Below are 25,656 nucleotides of genomic sequence, written 5' to 3' on the forward strand. Positions count from 1 at the left end.
TATTCACGTACCGTTGGAGCTTCAAGCTACAGGTCCATAAGGTCCCTTTTGTAGTTCAATGGATTCAAGTTGAAAATCAGTTCTTGGTGTTGATTTGAAAAGTTCAAATTGACAAGAGGAAATTCGATTATATATGATATGATGGGTATGATGTATGAGATACATCAAGTGGAGGATTAATGTAAATGAGATTTACATTAAGTACCATGAAATAAAAAAAATAAAAAAATAAAAAATAAAAAAAAATTATGGTTTTTATGTTTCATGAGATGAAATATTAAAACTATAAGTTATAAATATAGTATGGTAAGTTGGTTATCATGTATATTTATAATAATATTAATTATTGGATAATTATATCTTTTTATTTAATAACCAATTGAGTGGGACTACCATGGTAACCGTAAAATAAAAGGAAAAATGTTTTCCTAAATTTAGTAGATGTTGTGAGAGTTTCTATTCTCAGGAAAGACTCATGAAATTACTGTCAAGTGAATAAGATTCACTAAACGATAGCTGAAGAGAGACAAATGATCGTGGAGTGACACTATACGATAGTTCACTTAGTTGAACGATAGCTAAACAATCTCGGAGCATTTGCTATACGATCACGGAGCTTTTGTTAAACGATTGGGCATTCGTCTATACGATAGACTGTTGTCATCTTCCACTTGCTCAATCATTTACACAATTGTTATTCCTTCGATCTCTTCCTCAAACCAAGTCCACATAGAACCCACACTTTTGGATTCTAATACTAAGAATATCAAGGTAACCATTGTGGTGGTGTCGTACTTAACCCGACTAAGGTCAAGGTTTTTGGAGACTGTTCGTTGTGTTCGCAGTGTTCATGTGGTGGTCGCTGTTGATCATGCTGTGTGGAGCTCACTGTGGTCGAGTGTTCGTGTGTTGCAGTCTTGGAGATTGAACGAGCGTTCGTGATCGAGGGAATTTGAAGATGAGTCTTCAAAGGTATGATATTCTTTCCGTTGATCTTATTTTAAAGCATGATGTAATTTCGTATTGTGCATGACTTGTAAGTTTTCGTTTCTTGATTGTAATTGTGTATGTTCAAATATGAATGGAATTTGGAATGATCATTTCGATGCTCATGAAAATCCTCCTGTCCGATTTCCTTCAATTGGTATCAGAGCCAGGTTGTTCTGATATTCCAAATTTCTCTTCTGTTTTGAACTTCTTTTACAGTCGTAGTGGGTTTTCTGCATTGCGTTTAATTGTTAAATGCGTTTGTGGATGGCATTGATGAATGTCTAGGGTTTAATTGCCTCTGTTTAAAGCTTTCTTTCAATTACAAAGTGTTAATTTGTAAGGGTCCCTGTGTTTGTGGGCATAATTAACAAGCAATCAAGTCTGTAATTCCAAGTGTTTGAGTTTGTTGAATCGTTCGCGATGAAGTTTCAAAGCATGGAGATGCAGTTCTCAGCGAGGAACAAGACCAAGAGTTGGTCGTGTTGTGTAGCTTCAGGTAAATGATCGTTGGGATTTAATTAAACGATCGTGTAGATTTTTCTATGCGATCGTGTAGTATTTATTAAAATAATGCTAAACGATGGGGTAAAGTGTTTGCTCTATCACGTAGCGTTGGTTTCCCGATCGCGTAGCGCTAGAGGTAAACGATCGAGTGGGAGCATTTGATGCTCATCGTCTAATAAAAGACGTATGCACTAAATGATCGTGTAGTTAGCATGCCTCATCGCATAGTTACTGACTACACGATCACGCAATATACGATACTTAGGCGCTCGCTTAGTGCTTCATCGCATCGTTGTTGTTTAGATGATCGTATAAGGCTTGCATTGCTAAGCGCGCTGCACAATCGCGTACCTCATGCTTCATCGCATAGTAAAAGGTACACAATCATTGCTAAACGATTGTTTAGCTCTAGGAGATTTGGTAAACGATTGAGTAAAGCGTTTAATCTTTCGTGTAGATGATCACTTGAGTTTTTGGTACACGACCAGTAGAGACGCAGACTTCGATCGGACGGTTCAAGACCCGATTCGCCTGTTTGAACCGGTGACTCTTTGCTTTTGTAATAGTTAGCTTTTGTTTTGAGGATATGAGGCGAAATATCCTGGTTCATCAATTTTTGCTTCATATACATGAGATGTATGTGGTTTATAAGACATAATGTATGACATATAGATTTGAAACCCACCTTAGGTTGTGCAATTATTCATACATCATGTATTATAAGTGTTATAATATGGCATGATGAAATTACAAGAGAGCATTCACATGCATCATGAAATATAGGAGTTATATTTATGCATGCAGTAAGCATATTCATGCATCATCTTTATATTATAAGCGTTATAATATAAGGGTGAACGGAAGCCTGTTTTCTTGGTTCGTTGTTGTTTTGTATAAGTGTTATATAAAAAGTAGCAATGAATGAACAATGCATGGAGCATGACACTTAAGCTGTTTATAAGCATTATGAATCCCTTATATATGTTTGCTTTTCATTGTGGATAGTTTTGGTTGTTTCTGTTATAAGCGTTATGTGGACTTAGGGTGAACTCATGTTTTAAAAGGGTTTTAAAATTGGATTGAGATAGACCTAAGTTCAAGGTTCAAATGGGATTAGCAACCTGGTTTAATCTTTTTAAATCGGTTTAATAAGATTAAATTAATTGGAATAAAAGATTAAAATTGTATTAAATTTATCTATAATGGACTTTTTGTCTAAGGTGGGTTCTGTTTAGGCTGGGGTACTTAAGCTGACGGAAACGGAACACCCCTACCTGGGAACCTACCTGAAAAGGTGAATTAGATAGATTTTTTGCAAGCATGCGATACTTGGTCAAAGACTCCGTTAAATAGTTTAATAGATGATGATCAAAAGTTGTTAAACTATCCAAGGTAAATGTTACTATTGGGCAAACCTAAAAAGTCACTTAGTTAAAATTATTAACTGAGTTTTTTCTGTTGGGATTGATGTCATAATTCTCCCAGAGTCTCATTGTTTGTGATTTATATACATTGTTATGAATAAAATAAGAGTTATTTTATATGGAATTTACTCATATCCAATAAACAAAGCTCCATAGTTATCGTATGAAAACTTAAGCATGTATATGAGATATACAAGTAGATCATGCCTTAAGTGATAACCTAAATAGGTTTGTAGTATAAGAATTAAGGAGGGATTCCTGATCCTGGTGATACTACGGATACGACCCGTTTTGTAGAGGTTTGCAAATGTTATGAACTACTACAGATGGTAGATCATGACCATTCATGTGGAGACATGTGAACGGGAGGGCCCTATACAAAAAGTTTGTATAAGACCGAACCACGAGATGATTCATCTTTGTATATAACGTCATTGATACTGAAGACTTAAATCTCACCTAAACGACCATAGGTAACATGACCTTAATCCTGAGTGTTTTGGAAACTCTTGTCTTTGAAGGCGACCCTTTGATTAGTATGAGTGAGAATAGCCAGATTGGACCTAACTTGCCTACCTTTTTGGGGACTTGTCTAATTTGGGAGCTGAGAACTCAGTTACACAAGATGGAATTCACTCCTTCCCAAAGCAGGGGTAAGTAGATAAATTGCTCCCTTAAGGGCTGATTCTAGGGCTTGAACATAGTGGCCACAGCTTCTCTTTGGAAGAGAGGACTCAGTCATAGTAGGATTATGACTTATGTTCATTAGAGGGATCGGTGGTACTTAAAGAGTTAGATGTAACTATAGGGGCATAACGGTTATAGGCCCAGCTGTACTTACAAGCGATCTGTGAAGGGTTACCGTACTGTTGATTGGTTGATATGGACACATAATATATCTGTAGTAAGGAGAGTTCAGCTGTCGGTCTTTAGTAGATACCTGGCAATTAAGGGATGGTGGATATCGTGACTAAAGAGTTTAGTAAGTTATTCATGTACCCTTGGAGCTTCGAGCTACAGGTTCATAAGGTCCCCTTGGTAGCTCAATGGAATCAAGTTGAGAACCAGTTATTAGTATTGATTTGAAATGTTCAAATTGACAAGAGGTAATTCAATTATATATGATATGATCGTTGTGATGTATGGGATACACCTAGTGGAGGATTAAGGTATATGAGATTTACATTAAGGACCATGAAATAGAAAAAGAACTATGGTTTATATGTTTCATGAGATGAAATATTAAAATTATAGGTTATAAATATAATATGGTAAGTTGGTTATTATGTATATTTATAATAATATTAATTATTGGATGATTATCTTTTTTTTCTCTAATAATCAATTAAGTGGGAGGTTATTGGTAGTTTCATGGTAATTGTGAGATAAAAGGAAAAAGATTTTCCTAAATTTAGTAGTTGATGATTGAGTTTCTATTCTCGAAAATCACTCACGGTGGCTGTCAAGTGAATGAGATTAAACGATAGTTGAAAAAAGACTAGACGATCGTAGAGTGACTCTATACGATAAATCACTCAGCTGACCGATTAGCTAAACGATCGCAAAGCTTTTGCTAAACGATCGTAGAGCTTTTTCTAAACGATTGGGCATCGTCTATGCAATAGACTTGTTATCTCCCACTTGCTCAATCGTTTACATGATTGTTCTTCCTCTGGTCTCGTCCTCTAACCAAGTCCACACAGAGCCCACACTTTTGGATTCTTCAACTACCGAGAATACCAAGGTAGCCATTGTAGTGGTGTCGTACTCAACTCGACATCGTCGAGGTTTTTGGAGGTCGTTCGATGAGTTCGTGGTATTCGTGTGGTGGTTGCCGATTGTTCGTGATCTTGGAGATTGCTGAGTTCGAGCGTTCCTGTGCTGGAGATATTGGAGTCTTGTTCGAGCGTTCGTGATCAAGGGAGATTGAAGATGAGTCTTCAAAGGTATGTGTATTCTTTCCCTTGATCGTATAGTAAAGCATACTGTAATTTCGTTTTGTGCATAGCCTGTATGTTTCCATTTCTTAATTGTAATTGTTAATATTCATATACGGATGAAATTTGGAACAATCATTTCGCTGCTCATGGAAATTCTAATGTCTGATTTCCTTCATTTTCTAAGTAAACTAAACCCTAGGTTATAAAATACTCAGTGAAAAGGAAAATATGTATTTGATATATCAATTATCCTACTTACGTTTCTCCCTAAATGTTCACACCGTGAGATTCATGCTTGGCCTCGTGGTGCCCTGGGAGCGTCCCTCTTCGGATGGGTTTTGTGTAGTTGGTCAATATCAAGGTGAACTCCATAAATGGATAGGGTCACTTTATTTTTTTCCCAATCGGATTTTTTCCCTTCGGATTGACTGCTTGGGGCGAAACTCTAGGCCTAAAATGGCGGGTCACACTTACGAAAATTGTTAAGGCAAGTTAATGATTTCTTGACCAAATCAATGATGGCTAGTCGTTATAGGAGCAAGAGTTGTTCTGGTATTAATGGCTAGTTGAGAACGTCTCAATTCAAATGAGGGATAAATTGACCACTCTTCGGCGACTTTTGTCCTAAACCCTTGGAGCGTCATTGCGAAACTAGATGTCATACGGGGTTCATGTTAGTTTTGCTAAACCGTATTGGATGTCCGTATTGGATGTTGTATGTTTTTTCAACAGGTATTTGCTTAAAACCTAACGTAGGTCAATGTGCTTTTGTTTTCAGTAACATGTTTGATTTTCCATTTAATGCCTCTAATTTGACCCGTTACATACAGTGGAAAGAGTATTGTAAAATGTATTTCATGGTAAACAACTTTAAGTTTGTCATGGTTGAGGAAGGTCCTCAAGTCCCGACTCTTGATGCACCGCGAAGTGTTTGTAATGCATATGACGTGTGGATGAAAGCTAACTCATTGGCTCGACTTCACATATTGGCTAGCATACCTGATGCTTTGGCCAAAAGGGTCGAGAACATGATCATTGCATGTGAGATCATGGACTCGTTGCAAGATTTGTTTGAATGTCAGTTCTTATTTTTTGAGCACAAAGGAATGGATGACAAAACCAGTAGTGTCAGTTCCTAAGTTAAACTCCCGGAAGAGAAAGCAAGTGTTGCTGACTCTATTGAAGTTCATCGATGAGAAGTGTTTTTTAAAATTAAACTTGGAGTTTATTTAGGTTTTAATACTAATCCCACTACTCTCCAAAAGAGGAGGATGTCTAAAGACAATAAATGTGATTTATTGGTCTTGGAGACGTGTTTCGTAGAGAATGATGATTCTGCCTGGATCCTTGATTCGGGTGTTACCAATCACATCAGTTCCTCTTGGCAAGGATTTAGTTCCTAGCAAGCATTGCCATAGGGAGAGTTGACTCTACGAGTCGGTAATGGTGAGGTTGTTTCAACTGTTGTTATAGGCAGGCTGAAGTTATTTTTAGACAAGAAACGTTATCTGTTACTGGATAATGTTTTCGTAGTGCCTCATATTAAGAGGAACATAATCTCGATTTCTTATCTCATTGAACAAGGTTATACTGTCTCCTTTTCTGAGAGTAAAGTGTTTATTTTCAAGAATGAAATGGAGATTGGTTTTGGTTTAATGGAAAGTAACTTATATGTGAAGGAATTCTTTTACAAGAGTATCTTTGAGTGGAAGCGGATCATTCCAAATACATTGTGACAGAATTTTTACATTTATAATCTAACAGAAAAGATATGCATCATACTATAAAATTACTGGCAGACTTTGAAACAACAAATAACAAGAGAACAAGAGAAAACATACCAGTTGAAGAACCTTTCTTCACCGAATCTCGCTCTCTCCAAGGGACTGCTTCTCTCGCTTTTGTTGGAACGTCCAAGCAATCCTTCACCAAAACCGCCAGTCGTCTACTCATGAACGACCTCCATACGAATAGAAGAATGGGAATGACACCACCACTTAGAACCCTCGATATTCTCAGTGTGAGAATCCAAAGTGTGGGCTCTGTTGGAATTTGGTAGAGGGGAGAAGCTGTCGGGTAAGCTTGGGCCAGTCTTGATGTATTTCTGTGTCCATCACTAAAGACTGACAGCTGGACTCTTCTTACCACAGATATATTTTTGTGTCCATCGAATATAACTAATCAACAGTATGATAACCCTTCACAGATGCTCGTAATTACAGCTCGGCCGAGCTGTCGGGTAAGCTTGGGCCAGTCTTGATATTTTGATGATTCTAAAAAACCCACGAGAATTTCTAACCTAATATATTAAAGTAAGCTTCCTGAGTCATTGTAGAACATGTTTGTATAAGAAAGTATCTTGAGATAAGGCTTGAAACTATGAGTAATCTGAGCTTTAAGTTGAATCTGGATTATAGGGTTCAAAAGGGAGCCCGTGAAGACTAAGGAACTTCTATAGAGGAAGATTCTTACCTTACCAAGGTGAGTGGTAATTTTCTGTAAGTCTTAAAGTATATCTTTTAAGAGTATATGTAAATGCTTATGTTATGAATGAGTAAATTAGCATGAGAATGAGAATATGTGATCGGGATGGTCAGAGGGTCAATAGACCTAGTTCTTGAGCCCCGAGTGGAACCTCACGGGATGGTCAGGGGACTGAGAGGTTTAGTTCTTGAGCCTGTAGGAAGAACCTTGCATGGGATGGTCAGAGGGCCGACGGGCCTAGCTTCTGAGCCCATGAAAGGGGGAACTATGTGCACATAGGTTAATGAACGTTTATAGATGTGAAATGTTAACCATCTACCATGTGTGTAGGTAGAGTGTGAGAACAAACTCATTCAAAGGCTGAGGTTTGGATGGTAACCTCGTAGTTGTGATATGCTTATTATTATGAGTTGAAATAGACTCTAGAAGTTGCTTATCACTCACTGAGCTTTATGAAACTCATTTTTTTCTTTCATGTTTTTCTTCCTAGGTAGCGAAAAGTGAAGAGTTCCAGGGTGCTGCTAAGGTCAAGGTCTGCCACAAGCCACAATCACACTTCCAGGATTTTAAGAGTTGTTGTAAACTTTGTAGTTAAGTCTTGGAGTTGTATAAACGTTACATTGTTATAATAAAATGAGTCTACTCAATCAATTGTTGCTTATCTCCTTGACTTAAAGTTTTCTGAGTGTAGTAAGGTATAGATGACCAGTAGGTATCATAAAATGGTGGTATCTGTAGTCCCTCACGCCTCTCCTCGGGCTCAGGAGGCGGGTTTGGGACAGGGTGTGACATGGAATATAATATAAGATGTAATTTAATATATTATTTTAATACAATGAAATGAATTATTTTACATGATGAAGGGAGTTATGAAAATAACTTCCATCATCTCTTTCATATACAGGTTCACAGATGCAGTTGAGAATGGTATGCGTGAAACATAGGGAAACTCTTTACATTCTTCCTTGTTGTGAAAAACTCTCTCAAAGAAATTTCCTTCTCCCTCACCAAGATTAACATGGCAAGCCCATAACCCTGTCTTGATTCTCACTTTAAGAATAGTTAAAAAGTCATTTTGTGGTGGTGTCCGAGGGTCCTTGAGACTTTGTTGCGTTCATGAGAAGCAAAGAAGTTCATGATTCCGGAAGAGGAAAACGTGAAGACAAATTTTCTTCAAGGGTAAGTTTTCTGATCTTCCCTTCCTCTCTGTTAATTTAGACAGCATGCTTAGACAAAATATTGTTTATCCTCCTTTTGTTTTGTTTTCTCAAATTTTATGTTTTGTTCTAATTAAGAAATCACTGACACAAGGCAATTGCATCAAATTTGATTTCTTCAATTAGATACTTTTCAAAGTTCAACAATCAAATAAATATAAACCACAAAGTTTAAATCAAACTTGTAATTTAACCAATTAGATACTATTTTAATTTCTAAGTTAGACCAAATATGGGTAAAAGCACGGTAAAAAGTCTAAGAAATATAGAAAATAAGTAACCAAAATGTCACTGATATAAATATAATACAAATAATGAACATTTTAATTGGTTTAAATACATAAACGTAATATTTATTAATTTAAATATCATGATTTCTTTTTTTTTTTTTTTAATAAATATTCATCAACATTTTCACAAAATTGAGACCTCAACTATATATATACATAGGTTGGATTGGACTAGGTTGATGAAGTTTTTTGAACCAATCCGGATTGAGTTGGTTAGGTCATCTACTCAAAATAAGTGAATAGAATCTTCAACCCGACGTAACCTTTTTGAATTCGAGTTGGGTTGGGTTTGATCATCGAGTCATCTAGGTCACAAGTCGTAAAGGAAAAAAAGGGAGAGAATTAGAAAGGGAATTGAAATTTCAGTGGATGAGACCCTAAGTTAAAATATAACTATTAATTCAATGAATTTTGGTTTGACTCAGGTTGAACCGACCAAAAAGAATCTTGAACTTGAGAATCGAACTGAATATTAAGTTCCCCACAACCCAACCAAAACAAAGAAAAAAAATGTAACTGAACTCAACTTTAAGTTGAGTAATTCGAGTTGTTTAGATCAACAAGTCTTTTGAACATCGCTAATAATTTCTACATTTTTATCGATATCTACATTTCAAACCAGAGGAGAATATTGATATTGATAAACTAATCTTGTAATTTAGGTTAAATTAATTTTGTTTGTAAAAAATAATATATATATATATATATATATAAAGGGTGTTGTTCCCCAAATCCCCAACCCTAACCTTTCCCAATTTCTCCCGCGCTCTCTCTCTCTCGTCTCTTTCCTACAAACTTCCCTCTCTTTTTGCTCTCTCACACAGTCCTCTGTTCCTTCAGAACGGAAGAAAGAAACAGAACCCACGAAACCCTAAACTCTCACCTCTCTCAGTTTCACTCATTTATGGGAAAGTACTTCAAGAAATCCAAGCTTACTGCCGCCATTGCTCTCATGGAAGTCTCCCCTCACTCCTCTCCCGGACTTCGTACTAGAGCCGCTAAAACCCTTGCCTTACAGCGCCTCAACAAATCTGCCCTTGCTTCTTCTTCTTCTTCTTCTTCTTCTTCTTCTTACTTGCAGCTTCGGAGCCGCCGGCTTGAAAAGCCTCCGATACTCAGGCAGCACCAGAAGGCGAACCCGGATGGCGAGTGTTGCAGAGGTCGCTTAACTCTTGAATGTTCCTCGACGGACTCGGAGAAGAGGAAGCTTGGTGTGGGAGAAACACAGAGTGGAAATGTTTGGGATGTCGAAGATGTTTTTAGCGAGAACTGTCTCGAATTTGGAGGTGAAAATTGGTATGGTTTTCGAGAAATTTTCTTATATTGTTGTTATTTTAATTTAATTTTAGCTCGAAATGTATCAAAATAGTTGTGTTCTGCTACTCTGTTTAAATGTTTGTCTAGCTCGCGGGTTTCGACAATTTTTCTGATTATGTTGTTATTTTAGTTCAATTTAGCTTGAGATGCATCAAAATGGTTGTAGTCTGCTATTGTACTAAATAAAGGTTTGTCTAGTTCATGGGTTTCGTTGATTTTTCCCTTTTTAAATCATATTTTGTATGTATTCGAAATTTTGTTTGCTCGTATCGATTTCTAATGAAATGGATGGGTTCATTTCATTCTGTGACCATGTGCTCTTGTTTGACTATTACTATTGCTCGTACTAGTCTTTTTACCTTTTATGTACCTTCACTTTTCACTTCACATCCTGTCGTTGTTCTATTGTTTCTATCTGTGGTTGTGCATCTTTCATGAAAGGCTAGTTATGCTGATGAGATGTGACTTTAAGAGTGCTTCTTTCTTTAGTATCTGCTGTTTTATGTCTGGTCCAACTGCCCCCTTGGAGCTTTTAAACATTACTAGTTTTATTTGCCAATATATGACACTTTTTCTTAATTTTTCTTGGATACCAAGATAAACAACTACATTAGTGTCCTGATTTTCTGGTTGCTACCTCAATTTTTGGCATGAAATCCAGAGACAAAATGAAGTTTTACCTGCATTAATTCAGTGCAACTTTTCTTTTTTGGAAATTAATTCGAAGAATTCAATAAAGTTGGTAGTTGCCTACGGGAATACTGATAGCAATAGTTATTGCCTTTTTTGCAATTTGCAGCATGTCGTTTGTGCATATTTTGGCTTTTGAAAACGTGTAGATGACAAGAATTTATAAATTAGAAATATATTTTATGCCATATTTTGTACTACCAGCCAAATTATAGTTTGTCCCATTAGACACTAATGGTATATTCCTTCCAATCGATTCGATGCTGTGCAGTGTGTTTGTCAATTTAGTTTTGCCGTGGTTTAAGTAGACACTAATTAGGAAAAAGAACAGCGATTGATTCAATTAATGTAAAGCAGAAAATGATTTAAAGAACAAGTTGGTACCTTAAGTGTTTTATACCTCTTCTTATGTTTACAAATTTTCACTAGAGTAATTAATTCGAGCACTGTTGTGTAGGGGAACTGCAGGAAAAATGCATAGCAGTGTGGCTAGGGATTCAAGCTCCAATGAAACATCTCACTCAACAAGGATGGAGACAATTTCAAGTTCAACCAAATCAAGAGTAGAGATGGAGTTGCTTAAAAGTTTCCCATCCGCAAATGATATAGAGGAGTTCTTTGCACACGAAGAGCTATGGCATCAACGAACATTTATTCAGAAGTAGGCGATTTAATTTAACTTTGTGATATGTACTTAGATTTAGAAAATCATTGTCAAGACCTTTCCATCACGTCAATCGCCTTAGATTTGTGTGGGTTTTTGCAGGTATAACTTCGACTTTGCAAGTGATATGCCTCTCCAAGGGCGATACGAATGGGTGCAAGTGGTTCCTTAAGTAGCTACGATCTCGAATACCTCTACATAGCTCATTTTGGGAGAACACAGGATGGGTTGAAGACAGGCATTGAAGTTTCTGTAGTTACACAAAGTTAGAGCATCTCATACTAACCAGCTTTTATTTAATACGTCTTTAGTTAGACATTTGGGGAAATAGGAAGTACATATGTGCTAACGCACAGCATCTATCTTTGTAATATGTAATGTTTATCTCAACCGTTTCTACTGTCCATATCTGGTTAGTTTATCTTGGAAATTAGTAAAATAAATGAAGTTACTTTACCACCCATCTTCATAATCTAACTGAAACCTAAAACATGATTTCACTAGGTTTCATAATTGTTTGATTATGTCTAAGGACTCTTGCACTTTATCTTATTTGATTTCGTTTGAAGTTTGTCAGGAGCCTTACAGAGAAGAAATGGTAGATATGACATCAATGGGCCAGAAATCTGTTTTTTAAAAAATTAAAAATACTCTCGAGCAAATTGTAAAAATTATCCTTATGATAATTGTTACAATCACATCTTTAAATTTTTAACGGTAAGAATTAAGCCCTCAGATTCATACTAGTGTTAAAATTGGACCACCAAAGTTAAAATAGTTGTGGAATTTGGCCCCTCAAAATGATAAAAAATTATTATTTGAGTCTTCAAATTCTATAACTATTATATATTGGGTTAATTTTAATATTTGTATAAATTTGAAGGTTCAATTTGACAATTAAAAGTTTAATAGTATAATTACAACTATCAATCAACCGAAGTGTTTTTTGTAATTTGTCCAAGATAATATCACCGATTTTAAAAGAATTTTTTTTTTTAAACAAACATCAAAGTTGAATACCTTGGCTAATTTAGCTATTATCCTTTCAATTCATCCCCACAGAAGAAATGAGATGAACGGATGAGCAAAGTTCCGTGGTGATCAAACTTGTCGGCATGCACTTACTTCGATGCAATGCTTGGCAATTTCACGTGGTTGATTGCACGGCTCTGCATTTTACGGTTAGTACAACTCTGTTCAATGCACAAAGAATTGTCATTTTCGTTGCATATTAAATGCTACAAGTCCCCGGATAGAAAACTTTGAAAGATTCTCAGGACTCAGATTTAAGACGTTTAATTCATGCAATCACATACTCATATTCTTGGAAACCATCTATCCTACTATGTGATAGCAGTTCACTACAATAATTTTTCAGTTGACGAGACTGACTACCTTCAACTTCTACAGAGTCAGACTATGCTCACAATATTCCTTTAGGAAAAGCTCCTCTTTATCTAGAGTGATTGATGATGTTTTCTGATTTGATGATCTTATACTTGAACTAGGTTGTACAACTGCAACTGCATCCTTATCAAACCAGGAGCATGGCCACAAGTCTGAGGTAAAAAAATTGATTCCAGTACTGTTGAACTTGTTAAGACAGATAGCAAAATGCATGATTTGGTGATTCTATGGAGATGGTGGACATACAGAAGTTAAATGTGATGAAGTATTTGTCTCTGACATTTCAACTTCATATGGAGTGCAGTTGGAAGATTCCTCATTCCCTAAAGCCATCCTCCTAATTTTATCAAGTTGAATTGCACGGAGTTCATATCTGCCACAATAGAAACAATAGGATGAATTCTGTGCTAAATGCGCAGGAGAGTAGTAGAGAACAATTTCAATTTACCACATTATCTTGGAAATTTCCAGATAAAAAAGAAGATGAGTGCAGGTATGACCAGAGAAGCATCAGACAAGATTAAACAAACAAAAAGTCGTAGGGAAGCAGAATGCACGTGACATGTAATTTGTTTGCATTTTTTTTTTTTTTTTTTTTGTCTTAAAGTTCCAATTTCACAAAGTTCTAGCTATCGTAGTACAAGAAGAGGAAATAGAATCAAGTTTTCAGCTTAATCTGTCAATAAACTCGAGCTAAATTAACTCACAAATTACACAGCTGAAATCTTTGTACGTAGGTAGCATTAGCAATAATCGGAACTGGTCTTTGCAAAGTTGGAATGTTTGACGCATCAGGAACGTGAATTATAATATATACTGTTTGACCATTCCTTGAGATGGAATTAACACGACCATATTAGCATGATCTTCTCAATACACGCTGATGGCATTTCAAGGTAAAAAGAAACCAAACATAGAAGTAAACAGACATCTGAGAGGTTCGTGGCTTCCCTAAATCATACCAAATTTCAAAACGTGGTTCCATACTATGTCTCTCCTCGAGGAAACCAGTAGACCCAACAAAAACAAACTTTCTAGGCCACAGATTTTCTGTCAACTGAATGTAAATCAAATTTAGGGGCTTTCCTTCCTATCAACACACATGTTCACACTATCACCTTGTCTTGAAGGTGAACACTAACTACTGATTCTGCACTAGTTGAGGGGATTCCCAGATTTCTCCCTTTTAAGTGACTGACCCTGCCATTGAATGAGAGCTTCTAACTCGTTCCCTTGAACTGCCTCCAGAGTAAAGTATTGATCTAACGTAGAGATTAGGGGTGTTCGTGGGTTGGGTTGGGTTAAAGTACTTTTTAGGCCCAACCCAATTGTTCAGGTCGTAAGTTTCTTCAACCCAAACAACCTTTATTAAATAATGAACTCAACCCAAACCAACCATGAAATAATTGGGTTGGGTTGATTCGGGTTATTCGGGTCATTTATTTAAATTTGTGTTCTAAAAATAAGTAAAATATTAATATGTAAAATTTTTATTTAATTATTTTAATCTATTGAATTAAAAGTAACAACTCAATTTCATTTAGATTATGAAAGTTTTCTTTCAAAAGTGCTAAAAATTTAATTTTAGTTGCTGGAGAATAAATTTCCAAAAAAATCATGAAATAAAATAAAAATAGATGTATATATAAATGTATCATAAATAAAATAAACATACCTTTTAAAATTAATAATAAACTCGGGTTGATTCTGGTTGGTTTGGGTTATTTTAAGTTAATTCAGGAACCAAACCAACCCATAAGATTTTTATTTATTTGAACCCAACCCATAAGATTTTTATTTATTTGAACCCAACCCAAATAAGTTGATAACCCAACCCAAACTGTATGGATTGAGTTGGGTTGGTTGGGTTTTTTTGGATCATCAGTTTTTTTGAACACCCTAGTAGAGATGGTAAAGGACTCAGATTACTTTTGGCCAGCTTCAACTAAGATTATGAAAGTATCTCTTTTCATTGCATCTCGTTTCTAGTTAAATAATAATAATGATAATAATGATAATAATGATAATAATAGTAGTAGTAATAATAATAGTATAATGATCATAATAATAATGATAATAATGATAATAATAATAATAATAATAATAATAAATGAAAGATGGGGAGGCTTCGTGAAGTTGATGGCAGCTATAAAATTATGAGTACCCCTCCCCTCACTATGCATTCAGTACTTTGGAACAGACCATATATTGCCACTAAGCCACCCTTTCATACCTTTCAGAGGGCAAGGATTGTCCCAACTTCAATTTTGGCCATGTCTTTACCTGAAATTCCACTTGCCTCGTATACTTATCAGTACTACTTTCATTATTTGTGTGCACCACTAAGTATACTTGAAGTCATCTAAAGATAGCTCCATAATAGCTGGTCAACAAACTAAACTTGAGAAGAGCTTTTCCTGCAGTATACAGGGTAGGGGAATACGACAACAGAAATGGAGAGTTCTAGGTAGAAACACAGTACGATTTCAATATATGGTATCCATTTAGCTAAAGTCTTGTCTTGTCACAAGCGAAACAACATTAATTGGTTTCCAAGCATCTACAGCCCCCCACAAACTGGCCTTCTGTTTGATGATGCTATGCTTTTATAGTTCCCACTTAAGAAGCACAGACACTTTAGTTTGGCTAGTGTGTCCGTATCTAACACGCTTCAACACATGTCAAACACTTGGACACTCCTACAATTGTTGGACACAAATCGGACATTTCTTAGTGCAACAAATATATTAGATACGGGTGTTCCAAAAACCCAATGACCCAAGAAACCCGCTCAACCCAACCCAACCCAACCCAATCCAACCCGTACGGTTTGGGTTCGGTTGGGTTCAAATAGATGAAAAACTTATGGGTTGGGAATGGGTTCAACCAAAATAACCCAAACCAATCCGAACCAACCCGAACTTATTATTGTTTTTAAAAATTATGTTGTTTTTACTTATGATACAATTATTTTTACATATATTTATTTTTATGTTATTTTATTCCATGATTTTTTTGGTTACTTTATCTCCAACAACTCCTAAAAAAAACTTTTTGCACTTTGGAAAGAAAATTTTTATAATATAAATTAAAATTGAGTTATTAATCTTAATTCAATATATGAAATGAATTAAATAAAATTTTTACATATTAATATTTTATTTATTTTTAAAACAAAAATCTAAATAAATGACTCGACTAACCCGAACCAACCCAACACAAATATTTCATGGTTGGGTTGGGTTGAGTTCATTATTTAATAAGAGATTTGGATTGAAGAAATTTACAGTTCGAACAATTGGGTTGAGTCTAAAATGTGCTTGAACCCAACCCAACCCAATTCACGAGCACCCCCACTATTAGACAAGCATAGAACACTTGTTGAGTAGATTCATGGCTCTTACACTAGAATAATAAATTTTAAGCGTGAAATACATTAAACTAATTTTTAAACATATAAATGCATCTAACTCATTTTCTTTGGATTTTCTTTTGATACAAAAATGATATATATTTCTTAAAATGTGTATTTTAATAGATGTGTCCTTGCTATGTCATGACCTAGATTTTTTAAAAAAAAGAAGACATGTTGCCGTGTCCATGTCATGTCGTATCCGTATCTATGTTTCTTAGGTCCCACGGCTTAAACTCATGACACTCAATAGAAATGAACCACACTCAATCCCAATATGAATAGATTGATTAGGAGGGTTCATGCAATCTAGATGCTTCCTTGATGATACATGACCGTCACTGATGATGCTATGTAAGGGTGCTTCAGAAAAATGGTGTGCGTACTTTCTCATCCTGTCCATCATGATCAAAACCAAGTCCTTTCCCCTCAAAATCAACTGTGATGCCATTCCACGGCCATTTGAGTGAAGGTTAGGGGTGTAAGCTTGCAAGGGACATAACCTGGTACCTGTCCTATTGGCAGACTTCATAACTAGCTTTGTAGTTACTAGAGGATTGCTCAGCATGGCAGCATGGCCACATGCAAGCTGCATAAAACATCCAATTATTCATATCCATCACAGAAAAATGAGGCAAATCCACCCTCCTCATTATCAGTTCCACATGATTGACTATTTGACTTCTTCACTATGAACATCACTCGATTCACACTTCAAGTCTAATTGAATCCCACCATCATACATCTAGCCTAATCTAGCAGTGCCTTCCTTTATGAAATTAAACACCAAGGGATACATGTTGTGTGCACCTATTCCTTCTGGCTTCTGGTCCAAAGTCTGATTAATCTCTTCAGTCATTGTAACTATATTCTTCTTCAAAGTTGACATCCTCTTTGCCCTCAGTCACTCCCAATCTAGATTCTACAGTATTCATTAGTGTCCATTTTTCTCCCTTTAGGCATAATCCAAGATGATAGGATTAAGTAGAATGGCACAGGAAGAAGCAACCAAATACGAAAGAGAACATAGTATGTGGTTCTGACTTTCTAGTCTGACGTTGTGCTACACTGCCTCATTCCATAACTAACAGAATTACAAAACATGGCCCAACACTCTACTTTCTCCCCTTATGGAAACCCAAGGTCCAACAATAACAAGTTAACTTGTTAAGCCCACACCCATATATTCTCCTTCCACTATAGGTATTGGTAAACCAACTCAGGGGCCTCACCTTTCCTCTCACATGCCTAAAGATTATACATGATGGAGTAGGGGAGGGAGGTAGGACTTCTGGTAATGCACAAACAACTTCAAGATACAGCTCTGAACAAGGTTAGAGGAGCTGTAAAAAAGACAGGTATTTGCACATTTAAATGATCCCTATCCCTACGAACAACAAATGAACACATTTCTGCTTTAATTTCAGATTCATTAAATTAATGCCTAAGCATATTAGATGAATTATAAACCCTTCTCTCTAATATAATATCCTTCTAATATCAAAAGGAAGCTATGACTTCTAATGAGGAAGAAACATCTTCGAAACATCGCACTGAATCAGCTGAGAGAAACAGAAAATATTCTATAAGAAAGTGGAAAAGGTGATTGAAACTCCGTGAACTCTCACACTTAGGCACAAACACATGCTTCAAGAACTACACAAGGACGACTTGATTCATATAATACAAACAAGAGCCAACATTTTAAATACAATTAAATAGAAACAACAAGCTTCTCAAAACAATAGGACTTACTCAAATACGAGGCTCTTTACAAGGGCAAAGTATATTTTCCAGAATTGTTGTTCCTTCAAGTGTCCAGGGCAAAGCTTATACCTTAGTTGGGAAATTTCCTTCAAAATTTAAAAAGAATAGACAGTTTCAGAGAGCAAAATCATTTCTAGAATCAATATAGAATGATACCACACCCAACAAGTGCATGAATAATAGACTTCCACTTAAATAAATTTCCTATTTATGCAACCCAACCGATAAGGATAAGAAACTTCTACCTATCTCCACAATGTTATGATATAGTCCATTTTGGATATAAACTCTTGTGGCATTATTTTTAGAGCCAACCAAAAACATCATACCAATGTAGATAATTGTGTCGATCTCTTCCTTCCCTAACCAATCAATGTAGGACTTTGTTTGAACTAACACCAACAACACTAGGGTTTTATTTTGCTAGATTTGAAATCATTTCTACATAAGCAACAAGAAATAAACCTTGACTTTTGACAGCACAAGAACTGCATGTCGCTCCTGCCAATCCGAGAGAATCTCATCACCACGAGGTGCTTCCCCTTCATCTGAACAAAAAAAATTCAAGTTGAGAAACAAATCTGAAATGTTCTAATTCGTTAAAAAGACCTCCAAGAATCCAAACGAAACTTAAAAGAAACACACTCCCGTGTTGTGTGATTTTGAATGGAATTGAAAAAGTAAAGAGAATGAAACAGTGAAATACCCAGAAGAGGAAAGTTCTTGAAGGTCTCGAAAGTGAAGGACTTAACAAATTCAATCAACCTGTCTGTAACTCCGAGGAATTGCTCTTCTTTCTCATGATGGGACTGTTGTATGGGAATCGAAGCTTTGGTAAACTGGCCGTTTTCCCTCAAAAGTCTTCGTCGTAACCAAGAAGACAAACTCATTGTTCGTGGTGGTCTGGTTTGTAATCGCAGGCGCTAGCTATATCAAGAAGATAAGCATATCCTATCCTATGACGAGCAATAAGTTGCAGTTTGGGAAGCCATAATCAGATAATCAGAGAAATTGATGGCGATACATCATCGTCATCATCCGCAGCCGGGAATTAAACCCGGGTTTGTTTGTGAGTGAACGAGTTCCGATGTTCCAATTGTGCTACTACGAAGTTTAATTATCATTGCTGCTATTTTTAGCTTTTATTTTATTTTATTTTTATTTATTTTTTCCGAATAACCCCTTTTTTATGGTCCAAATAAAAGACGAGTACCTATTTTAAAATTGAATGAAAAGGGGGAAATGTGGGCCAATGACCTAATATCTAGGCCCATAATGTCAAATGACTCATTTTTTTAAAATAAATTATCAATTAACCTTCTACTGACATTATCATGATATAAAATTACAAGAATTGCTCATGATAACTGTCTCGCTCTCGTTACTTGGATCTCGTTGTCGCTGTCTGTCTATCTTCCATCATGATGTGATTGTTTATCATTGTACGATTGATTTGACAATTTTCACGAAATTTGTCTACAACTTAAAACCGTTAACACACGACAAATATGTAATAGTGAATTCTTTAAAATCTAAACTTCATTTGAACTGTCATTTTGTTGAACGGAGATTTATTGAACGAGATATTCTGGAACGGAGTTTTTCGAAACCAAACGGAGTTTTCAGAATGGAACAGACTTTTCTTGAACTTGGTTTCATTGGTGTTTATAGAAACGTGGTCTCAAAAAAGGTATGTAAATAGACAATGTAAATAGCATAACGAAAGGGGTGTGAGAAAGAGCGATAACGAGAAAGGTGGAGAGAGAGAGCGACAACGAGAAAGGTGGAGAAAACGAGAGCAAGATTGAGCGACAGCGTGAGAGCGAGAGTGAGAGCGAGATACGACGAGAGCGAGAGCGAGAGTAATTGGGAGCAAGAACCGCGAGAGCGAAAGCAATTGGGAGCGACAGCGAGGGAGATCCATGTGTATTACTATCTGCTTAATAAAAAATGTTCTCTTGCTTTGTAGGATGATAGAAAAGTATGTACTAATTCGAAATGGAGGTTATTGGGATGAGAACCAAAATTTGTATGTTGGAGGCGAGTTAACAGGAATCATTGTGCCTATTACCTTGAACTATGAAGAACTTAAAGCTCACATTTACAAGGTTGCAAATGTAAATTGCTCAGAGTTTAATGTTGTTATGAGAGTTAAATATAAGCTTGACTTTGAAGCCCCTCCACAGTACATACGGAATGACGATGATGTTCGCTTCCTTCTTTTCCGGGACGATCTTTCTAGAGTTCAGCTATATGTAATGCTAAAATCATACCACGACGAAAATGTGAATATGTGGAGGATAAATGTATAGAGAACGACGACTAAAATCATACCACAACGATATTTTACTGTCAAATGTATAGAGGATAATTGTAAGTGGAGCCTTCGTGCAGTGAAAATTCCAAGGTGTGACATATTTAAGATCACAAAGTATATGCAGTTGCACACATGTTCTATTGGAATTTTAAATCATGACCTAGACAAACAATGGCTACGTTAGTTGGTGAACTAATCAAAGATAAGTTTACAGGCATAGGACATGTTAATAAACCTCGTCACATCATTGAGGATATGAGGAAAGAGTATGGCGTAAACATAAGTTACGATAAGGCGTGGCGTGCAAGGGAAACCACTTATGCTCTCGCTAGGGGGTACTCCAAAAGAGTCGTACGCTGTTTTACATGCATATGGTGAAGCGTTAAAAATAGAGAATCCAGGTACAGGGTTTGAAATCGAACTTGAAAAATGATGTCCATTTCAAGTACATGTTTATGGCATTAGGGCCTTGTATGGGAACTACGAGCATAATGGACAAAACTGCAGTGAACCGCTCACGTCTAGGCGACCTACTGATTCTAATCCAAATTATTCAAATGTCGGTCGATTGTAATTGTCTATGTGCCACTTGTAATCCTCAAAACTGTAACTTTCTATGTGCCACTTTAATCCTCAAAACTGTAATTTTCTATGTGCCACTTGTCTATTCACGAATCTCTTCAAATATATCGCTTATCTCGCTTTCCCTTTTATAAGTTTAATTATGTGGTTGTCTATTCATGAATCATTCTGGAAACTTCTCGCTCTCACTAATCTCACTATCACTTGTAATCCCTTTTAATATGTCTCGCTTATAAGTTTAATTACTAAAGTTTGTCTATGCATGAATCTCTTCAAATATCTTGCTTATCTCACTCTCACTTTTATAAGTTTAATTAAATTGTTGGCTATTCGTGAATCATTATGGAAACGTCTCGCTCTCGCTAATTTCACTCTCACTAATCTCGTTATTACTTGTAATCCCTTTTAGAATTTCTCGCTTATAAGTTTAATTCCTAAAGTTTGTCTATTCATGAATCTTTTCAAATGTCTCGCTTATCTCACTCTCCCTTTTTGTAAGTTTAATTAACTTGTTGGCTATTCATGAATTGTTGGGGTTGATGCGCTAAAGTCTTGTGTTCTGTAGTTTGTAAACAGTTTGTACGAACGCTTGTGATGTATAATTTATGATATTTACTTCACTTCTTGATTTTGCTCATTTGAATGTTTTATTTGCTTTACCATAAACCAATAAACCTAAAATCCCTAGTTTATCTTTATGTAACTTAAGCATGCATATGGTGATATACAAGTGGATCATGTCTTAAGTGATAACCAAAATGGTCTGTAGTATATGGATATAGGAGGGAAACCTTATCCTGGTAATGCTACGGATGCGACCCGCTTTGTAGAATAGTTACAAGTGTTGTAACTTGTCACAGATGATCTGATCCTGATTATTCGTGTAGGGGACATGCGAGCGGGGGCGTCTTATATAAAGAGTTTGTATAAGACCTAACCATGAAGTGTTAACGTCTCATTATATAACACCGTTTATGATAGAGATTCACTTCACTAGGATGACCATAGGTAACATGACCTCAATCCTGAGTGAGTTGGAAACTTCTGCCATTGAGGGCGGTTCTTTGATTTGCATGGGTGCAACTGGTCAGGTTGCCGACTCAAACCTATCACTTTGAAGATTCGTCTGATTTGGGAGCTGAGAACTTAGCTACACAAGATGGAATTCACTCCTTCCCCAAAGTAGAGGTAAATAGATAGATAGCTCCCTTAAGGGCTGATTCCAGGGTTTGAACGATGTGGTGCCACACACATTCTCTTGGACCGAGAGGTGTTCACAAATAGTTGGACTATGTTATATTGTTCATTAGAGGGATCGGTGGTACTTAAGGAGTGAGATGTTACTGTAGGGGAAAAACGATAATTTGACCCAGCTGTACTTACGAGCATCTGTGAAAGGTCATCATACTCATGATTGGTTATATCCAATGGACACAAAAATATATCTATGGTAAGAAGAGTTCAGTTGTCGGTCTTTAGTGAAATGCCTGGCAGTTAACGGATGGTGGATCTCGTGGCTAAAGAGTTTAGTCATCTATTCACGTACCGTTGGAGCTTCGAGCCATTGGTCCATAAGGTCCCCTTGGTAGCTTGGATAAAAGATGAGAATCAGTTTTTGGGTCAGTTTGAAATGTTCAAATTGACAAGAAGGAGTTCGATTATATATGATATGATTGACTAAATGTATGAGATACATTATTTTGGAGGAAATTGGATATAAATATGATTTATATCAAGTAGAGGAGAAAACACTATAGTAGATATATGATATCAAACTATAGGTTAAAAATATAATATGATTATACTCGTTATTTAGTTAATTAGGCGGTTATGAGATAATTGGCCGAGTTTTTCTCCGAATTCGTGTGAAAGTGAGAAGTTTGATTCAGTCCTTGTAACTAAAGAATAAAATGAAAATGGTTTTTTCGCTCATAGTGTGAAAGTAGACGATCACTTAGCACGTCGAGCACAACTAAACGATCACTTACCTTTTGATAGACGATCGCTTAGTATTTACTACACGATCGTGTACCCCAACCTAAATAACAAGCACTCGACTATATGATAGATATCCCTTTCTCCCACTTGCTTGTTTGTTTTAAACGATCACTTTTCCTCCTCCCCTCTACCAATTCCATCAAAATCCACCCTTTGGATTCTCACTCCGAGAATACTGAGGGCTTCAAGTGGTGGTCTTGTCCCCAGTTGCTTGTTGTTAGTACGATGCTGATCGTGTAGACGACCGTGGTGTTGCTAGGCGACTGTTTTCCGGACGAGTTAGAATAAGAGGAGTTCATTCACGTTGGACCGAGTTTTTGTGAAGGTTGTCTTCAACTGGTAAGTCTCTTGGTCATTTGTATTTATTTGTTAAAGCATGCCAGTAATTAGTGTTTACAATGCATATCTATATATGTGTGGTAATTCTGTCACAATGAAATTGAAAAGACCTGCTTTCACTCATAGGTATTCTTGTTTAAGAGTTCATGAATGAATCTTCTTGGAAATGTCTCGCTCTCACTGGATCTCGTTCTCGCTAATCTCTCTATCACTTACACAACTTTCCTCAAGTTTGTCTATTTATGTTACTCAAATATTTGTCTATTCATGTTAGTTCTACACTAACAATTTAAATAACATGTTAGTAAAATTACTTCAATAATATACATAATATACATTTACGTCAATAATATGGAGTGTTCGTCTACAATTGACATGCCAATTGCATCCTATAGTCACTCATCTTCTCCTGAGTGATTATAGATGGGGCATTACCAGTCATTAATGTTCTAAGAATTTGACAACAAATATTTCACAATCTAACGACCCGTGCTGCGTATTCATAGAGGTAGATCGGGTTATCTTCCAACGAGATGTTTCTATGTCCGGCTTCCAACGTTTCAAGTCACAGTAGTGAAGAAGCGATGGTAGGGTGTAAGTCAACAGTTCAAGGAAAGATTCCAGCTTCTTCTTTGATGTCATGGACGGTAGTGAATCAAATACGAATAATCGACCTCTATTTAGATCGAATGCAATCAACATCCAATGTTGATCGATGTTTGTTGACGTATACACGTAGTCCACATTTGACCATTTGACATCGAATTTACTCATGATATAATCTGAAAATGTCTCTTTCCCTCATGCTACGGCAGCATGCAAAGTCGATTTGTTCTTAATATGTTTGTAGACCCCATCTTGAGAATTTAGGTGACTCTACACGGCGAAAAGAACAATAAAAACACATAGTCAACCAATGTATTCCTATTCAGAAGTGTAGTAAATGGTTACCGTTATTCCAATTGGCAGGATGGTGAAGCTGGCCATACACATATCTGGCCGCCTATAGAATTTATCTTTTATGAACTGAAATAGAATATTTAGGGTTTGCATCCAGAACAAGATATATGTTAGAAGAGGGAAGTAAATTGTATGTACTTGGTAAAAAGGACAAGGATCATAAACTTATGTCACACTCAACCCATAAACTTGGTTCGGTCAACTCCTGGAAAAAGGATTTGGATAATGGCTGAACTGCATTTTCTCGAACCTCATTGTCTGTATTCTTATCGGCAATCCAATATACCATTTCCTTGAATATAGCAGTTGGAACTTCATGCTCCAAGGAGTATTGGATCGTCGCTTTAAACTGTATCGTAGGTACCTCAGGGAGAGGGTACTTAATATTTGGACGATCCAAAAGAAGTTGAACCTTAATTTCCTTCTCTTTTGTAATTTTCTTTTTTGGTTCGACGGTAGATGTGTATGTATCAACGACCTTTCTCTTATGTATTGTTTTTCTACTCTCGACCATAACCTACAGAAATATAACAAAATGGTGAACATGTTAAATAACAAATATGAAGAAAGAAATTTTTTAATCACATAATGATCATACCTGTGAATAGAGATGTAAGGTGTTAGAGGAGGTCGTGATATCAAGGTGTACAGATGAATTGAGAGGTAGAGGTGGGTTAAGTGACATAGGTGGAGGTGGGGTAGGTGACTTAGGTAGAGATGGGGTAGATGACTTAGGTGGAGGTGGGGTAGGTGACCTACGTATAGGTTGGGTGAGTGACCGAGATAGAGTCGGGATGGGGGATATGGTGTCATCGTGGCCTGTCTGTGGAGTGGGGGATCTCGTCGCCTCAAACAACGTGGAACCCTTCATAGACTGTAATAGAGACAAAATAGTTAACAATTGTGCTTTGATGTCTCTCGTGTCCGTCTCCAGGTTCGATACACGGGTATCCAAGCTCGATATAAATATACATCAGGATCAACATTGCCTCCTTCCCTGTGACCCGAAACCTCCGGGACAGAACACTCCTCCTCAGGCTCAGAACGTACGTCACCCACCAGCACATCATGAAACATATCTTCGCTAGGGGTATAAGTAGGCTGGTGGATGTTTTAGTCCCCATCAGATTCATCGTCCCTCACTCCACCTTCTGAATTACCCTACCGTTCACTTTCCCCACCTTCTGAACTATTCTCTGAACTACTGCCACTCTTTGAACTATTAGAGCTCCCTGAACTCTCGGTGTCGGAGTGTACTTCTCTTACGGCCCGTCTATCAGTTAAGGTGTCCCAAAACTCCTTCTTAGTATCAGACATGACAAGACCCTCTTTGACTTTTGTCTGTATTAAGGAA

The 25,656-nt window shown here is 36.6% G+C and overlaps 2 protein-coding genes across 2 annotated transcripts; one reads left to right on the forward strand and one right to left on the reverse strand.

Annotated features, from left to right (window-relative positions):
* The first annotated feature begins 9,577 nt into the window (after positions 1-9,577).
* On the forward strand, positions 9,578-11,976 carry LOC120078493 (cyclin-dependent kinase inhibitor 3-like). The gene is made up of 3 exons (XM_039032765.1): positions 9,578-10,145; positions 11,314-11,517; positions 11,623-11,976. Exons 1-3 carry the CDS (start codon positions 9,754-9,756, stop codon positions 11,690-11,692), a joined length of 666 nt encoding a protein of 221 aa, XP_038888693.1. The 5' UTR covers positions 9,578-9,753; the 3' UTR covers positions 11,693-11,976.
* A 689-nt stretch (positions 11,977-12,665) lies between these two features.
* Positions 12,666-19,225, reverse strand: LOC120078494. Its single transcript, XM_039032766.1, has 5 exons — positions 18,813-19,225; positions 18,572-18,654; positions 18,095-18,192; positions 13,174-13,300; positions 12,666-13,079 (listed from the first exon to the last, which is right to left on the reverse strand). The coding sequence occupies exons 1-5, from the start codon at positions 18,994-18,996 to the stop codon at positions 13,014-13,016; spliced, it is 558 nt and encodes a 185-aa protein (XP_038888694.1). The 5' UTR covers positions 18,997-19,225; the 3' UTR covers positions 12,666-13,013.
* Positions 19,226-25,656: the final 6,431 nt, after the last annotated feature.

This window comes from Benincasa hispida, chromosome 5, assembly GCF_009727055.1.
Source record: "Benincasa hispida cultivar B227 chromosome 5, ASM972705v1, whole genome shotgun sequence".
In the NCBI taxonomy this organism is placed as follows: domain Eukaryota; kingdom Viridiplantae; phylum Streptophyta; class Magnoliopsida; order Cucurbitales; family Cucurbitaceae; genus Benincasa; species Benincasa hispida.

Coding starts and splice junctions, on each gene's coding strand:
- LOC120078493 (XM_039032765.1), top strand. CDS start 9,754: ATGGGAAAGTACTTCAAGAAATCCAAGCTTACTGCCGCCATTGCTCTC. Junction 10,146..11,313: donor GAATTTGGAGGTGAAAATTG/GTATGGTTTTCG, acceptor ACTGTTGTGTAG/GGGAACTGCAGGAAAAATGC. Junction 11,518..11,622: donor CAACGAACATTTATTCAGAA/GTAGGCGATTTA, acceptor GGGTTTTTGCAG/GTATAACTTCGACTTTGCAA.
- LOC120078494 (XM_039032766.1), bottom strand. CDS start 18,996: ATGAGTTTGTCTTCTTGGTTACGACGAAGACTTTTGAGGGAAAACGGC. Junction 18,655..18,812: donor CAAGAACTTTCCTCTTCTGG/GTATTTCACTGT, acceptor TTTTTTGTTCAG/ATGAAGGGGAAGCACCTCGT. Junction 13,301..18,094: donor GTAAAGAGCCTCGTATTTGA/GTAAGTCCTATT, acceptor CTATTGTGGCAG/ATATGAACTCCGTGCAATTC.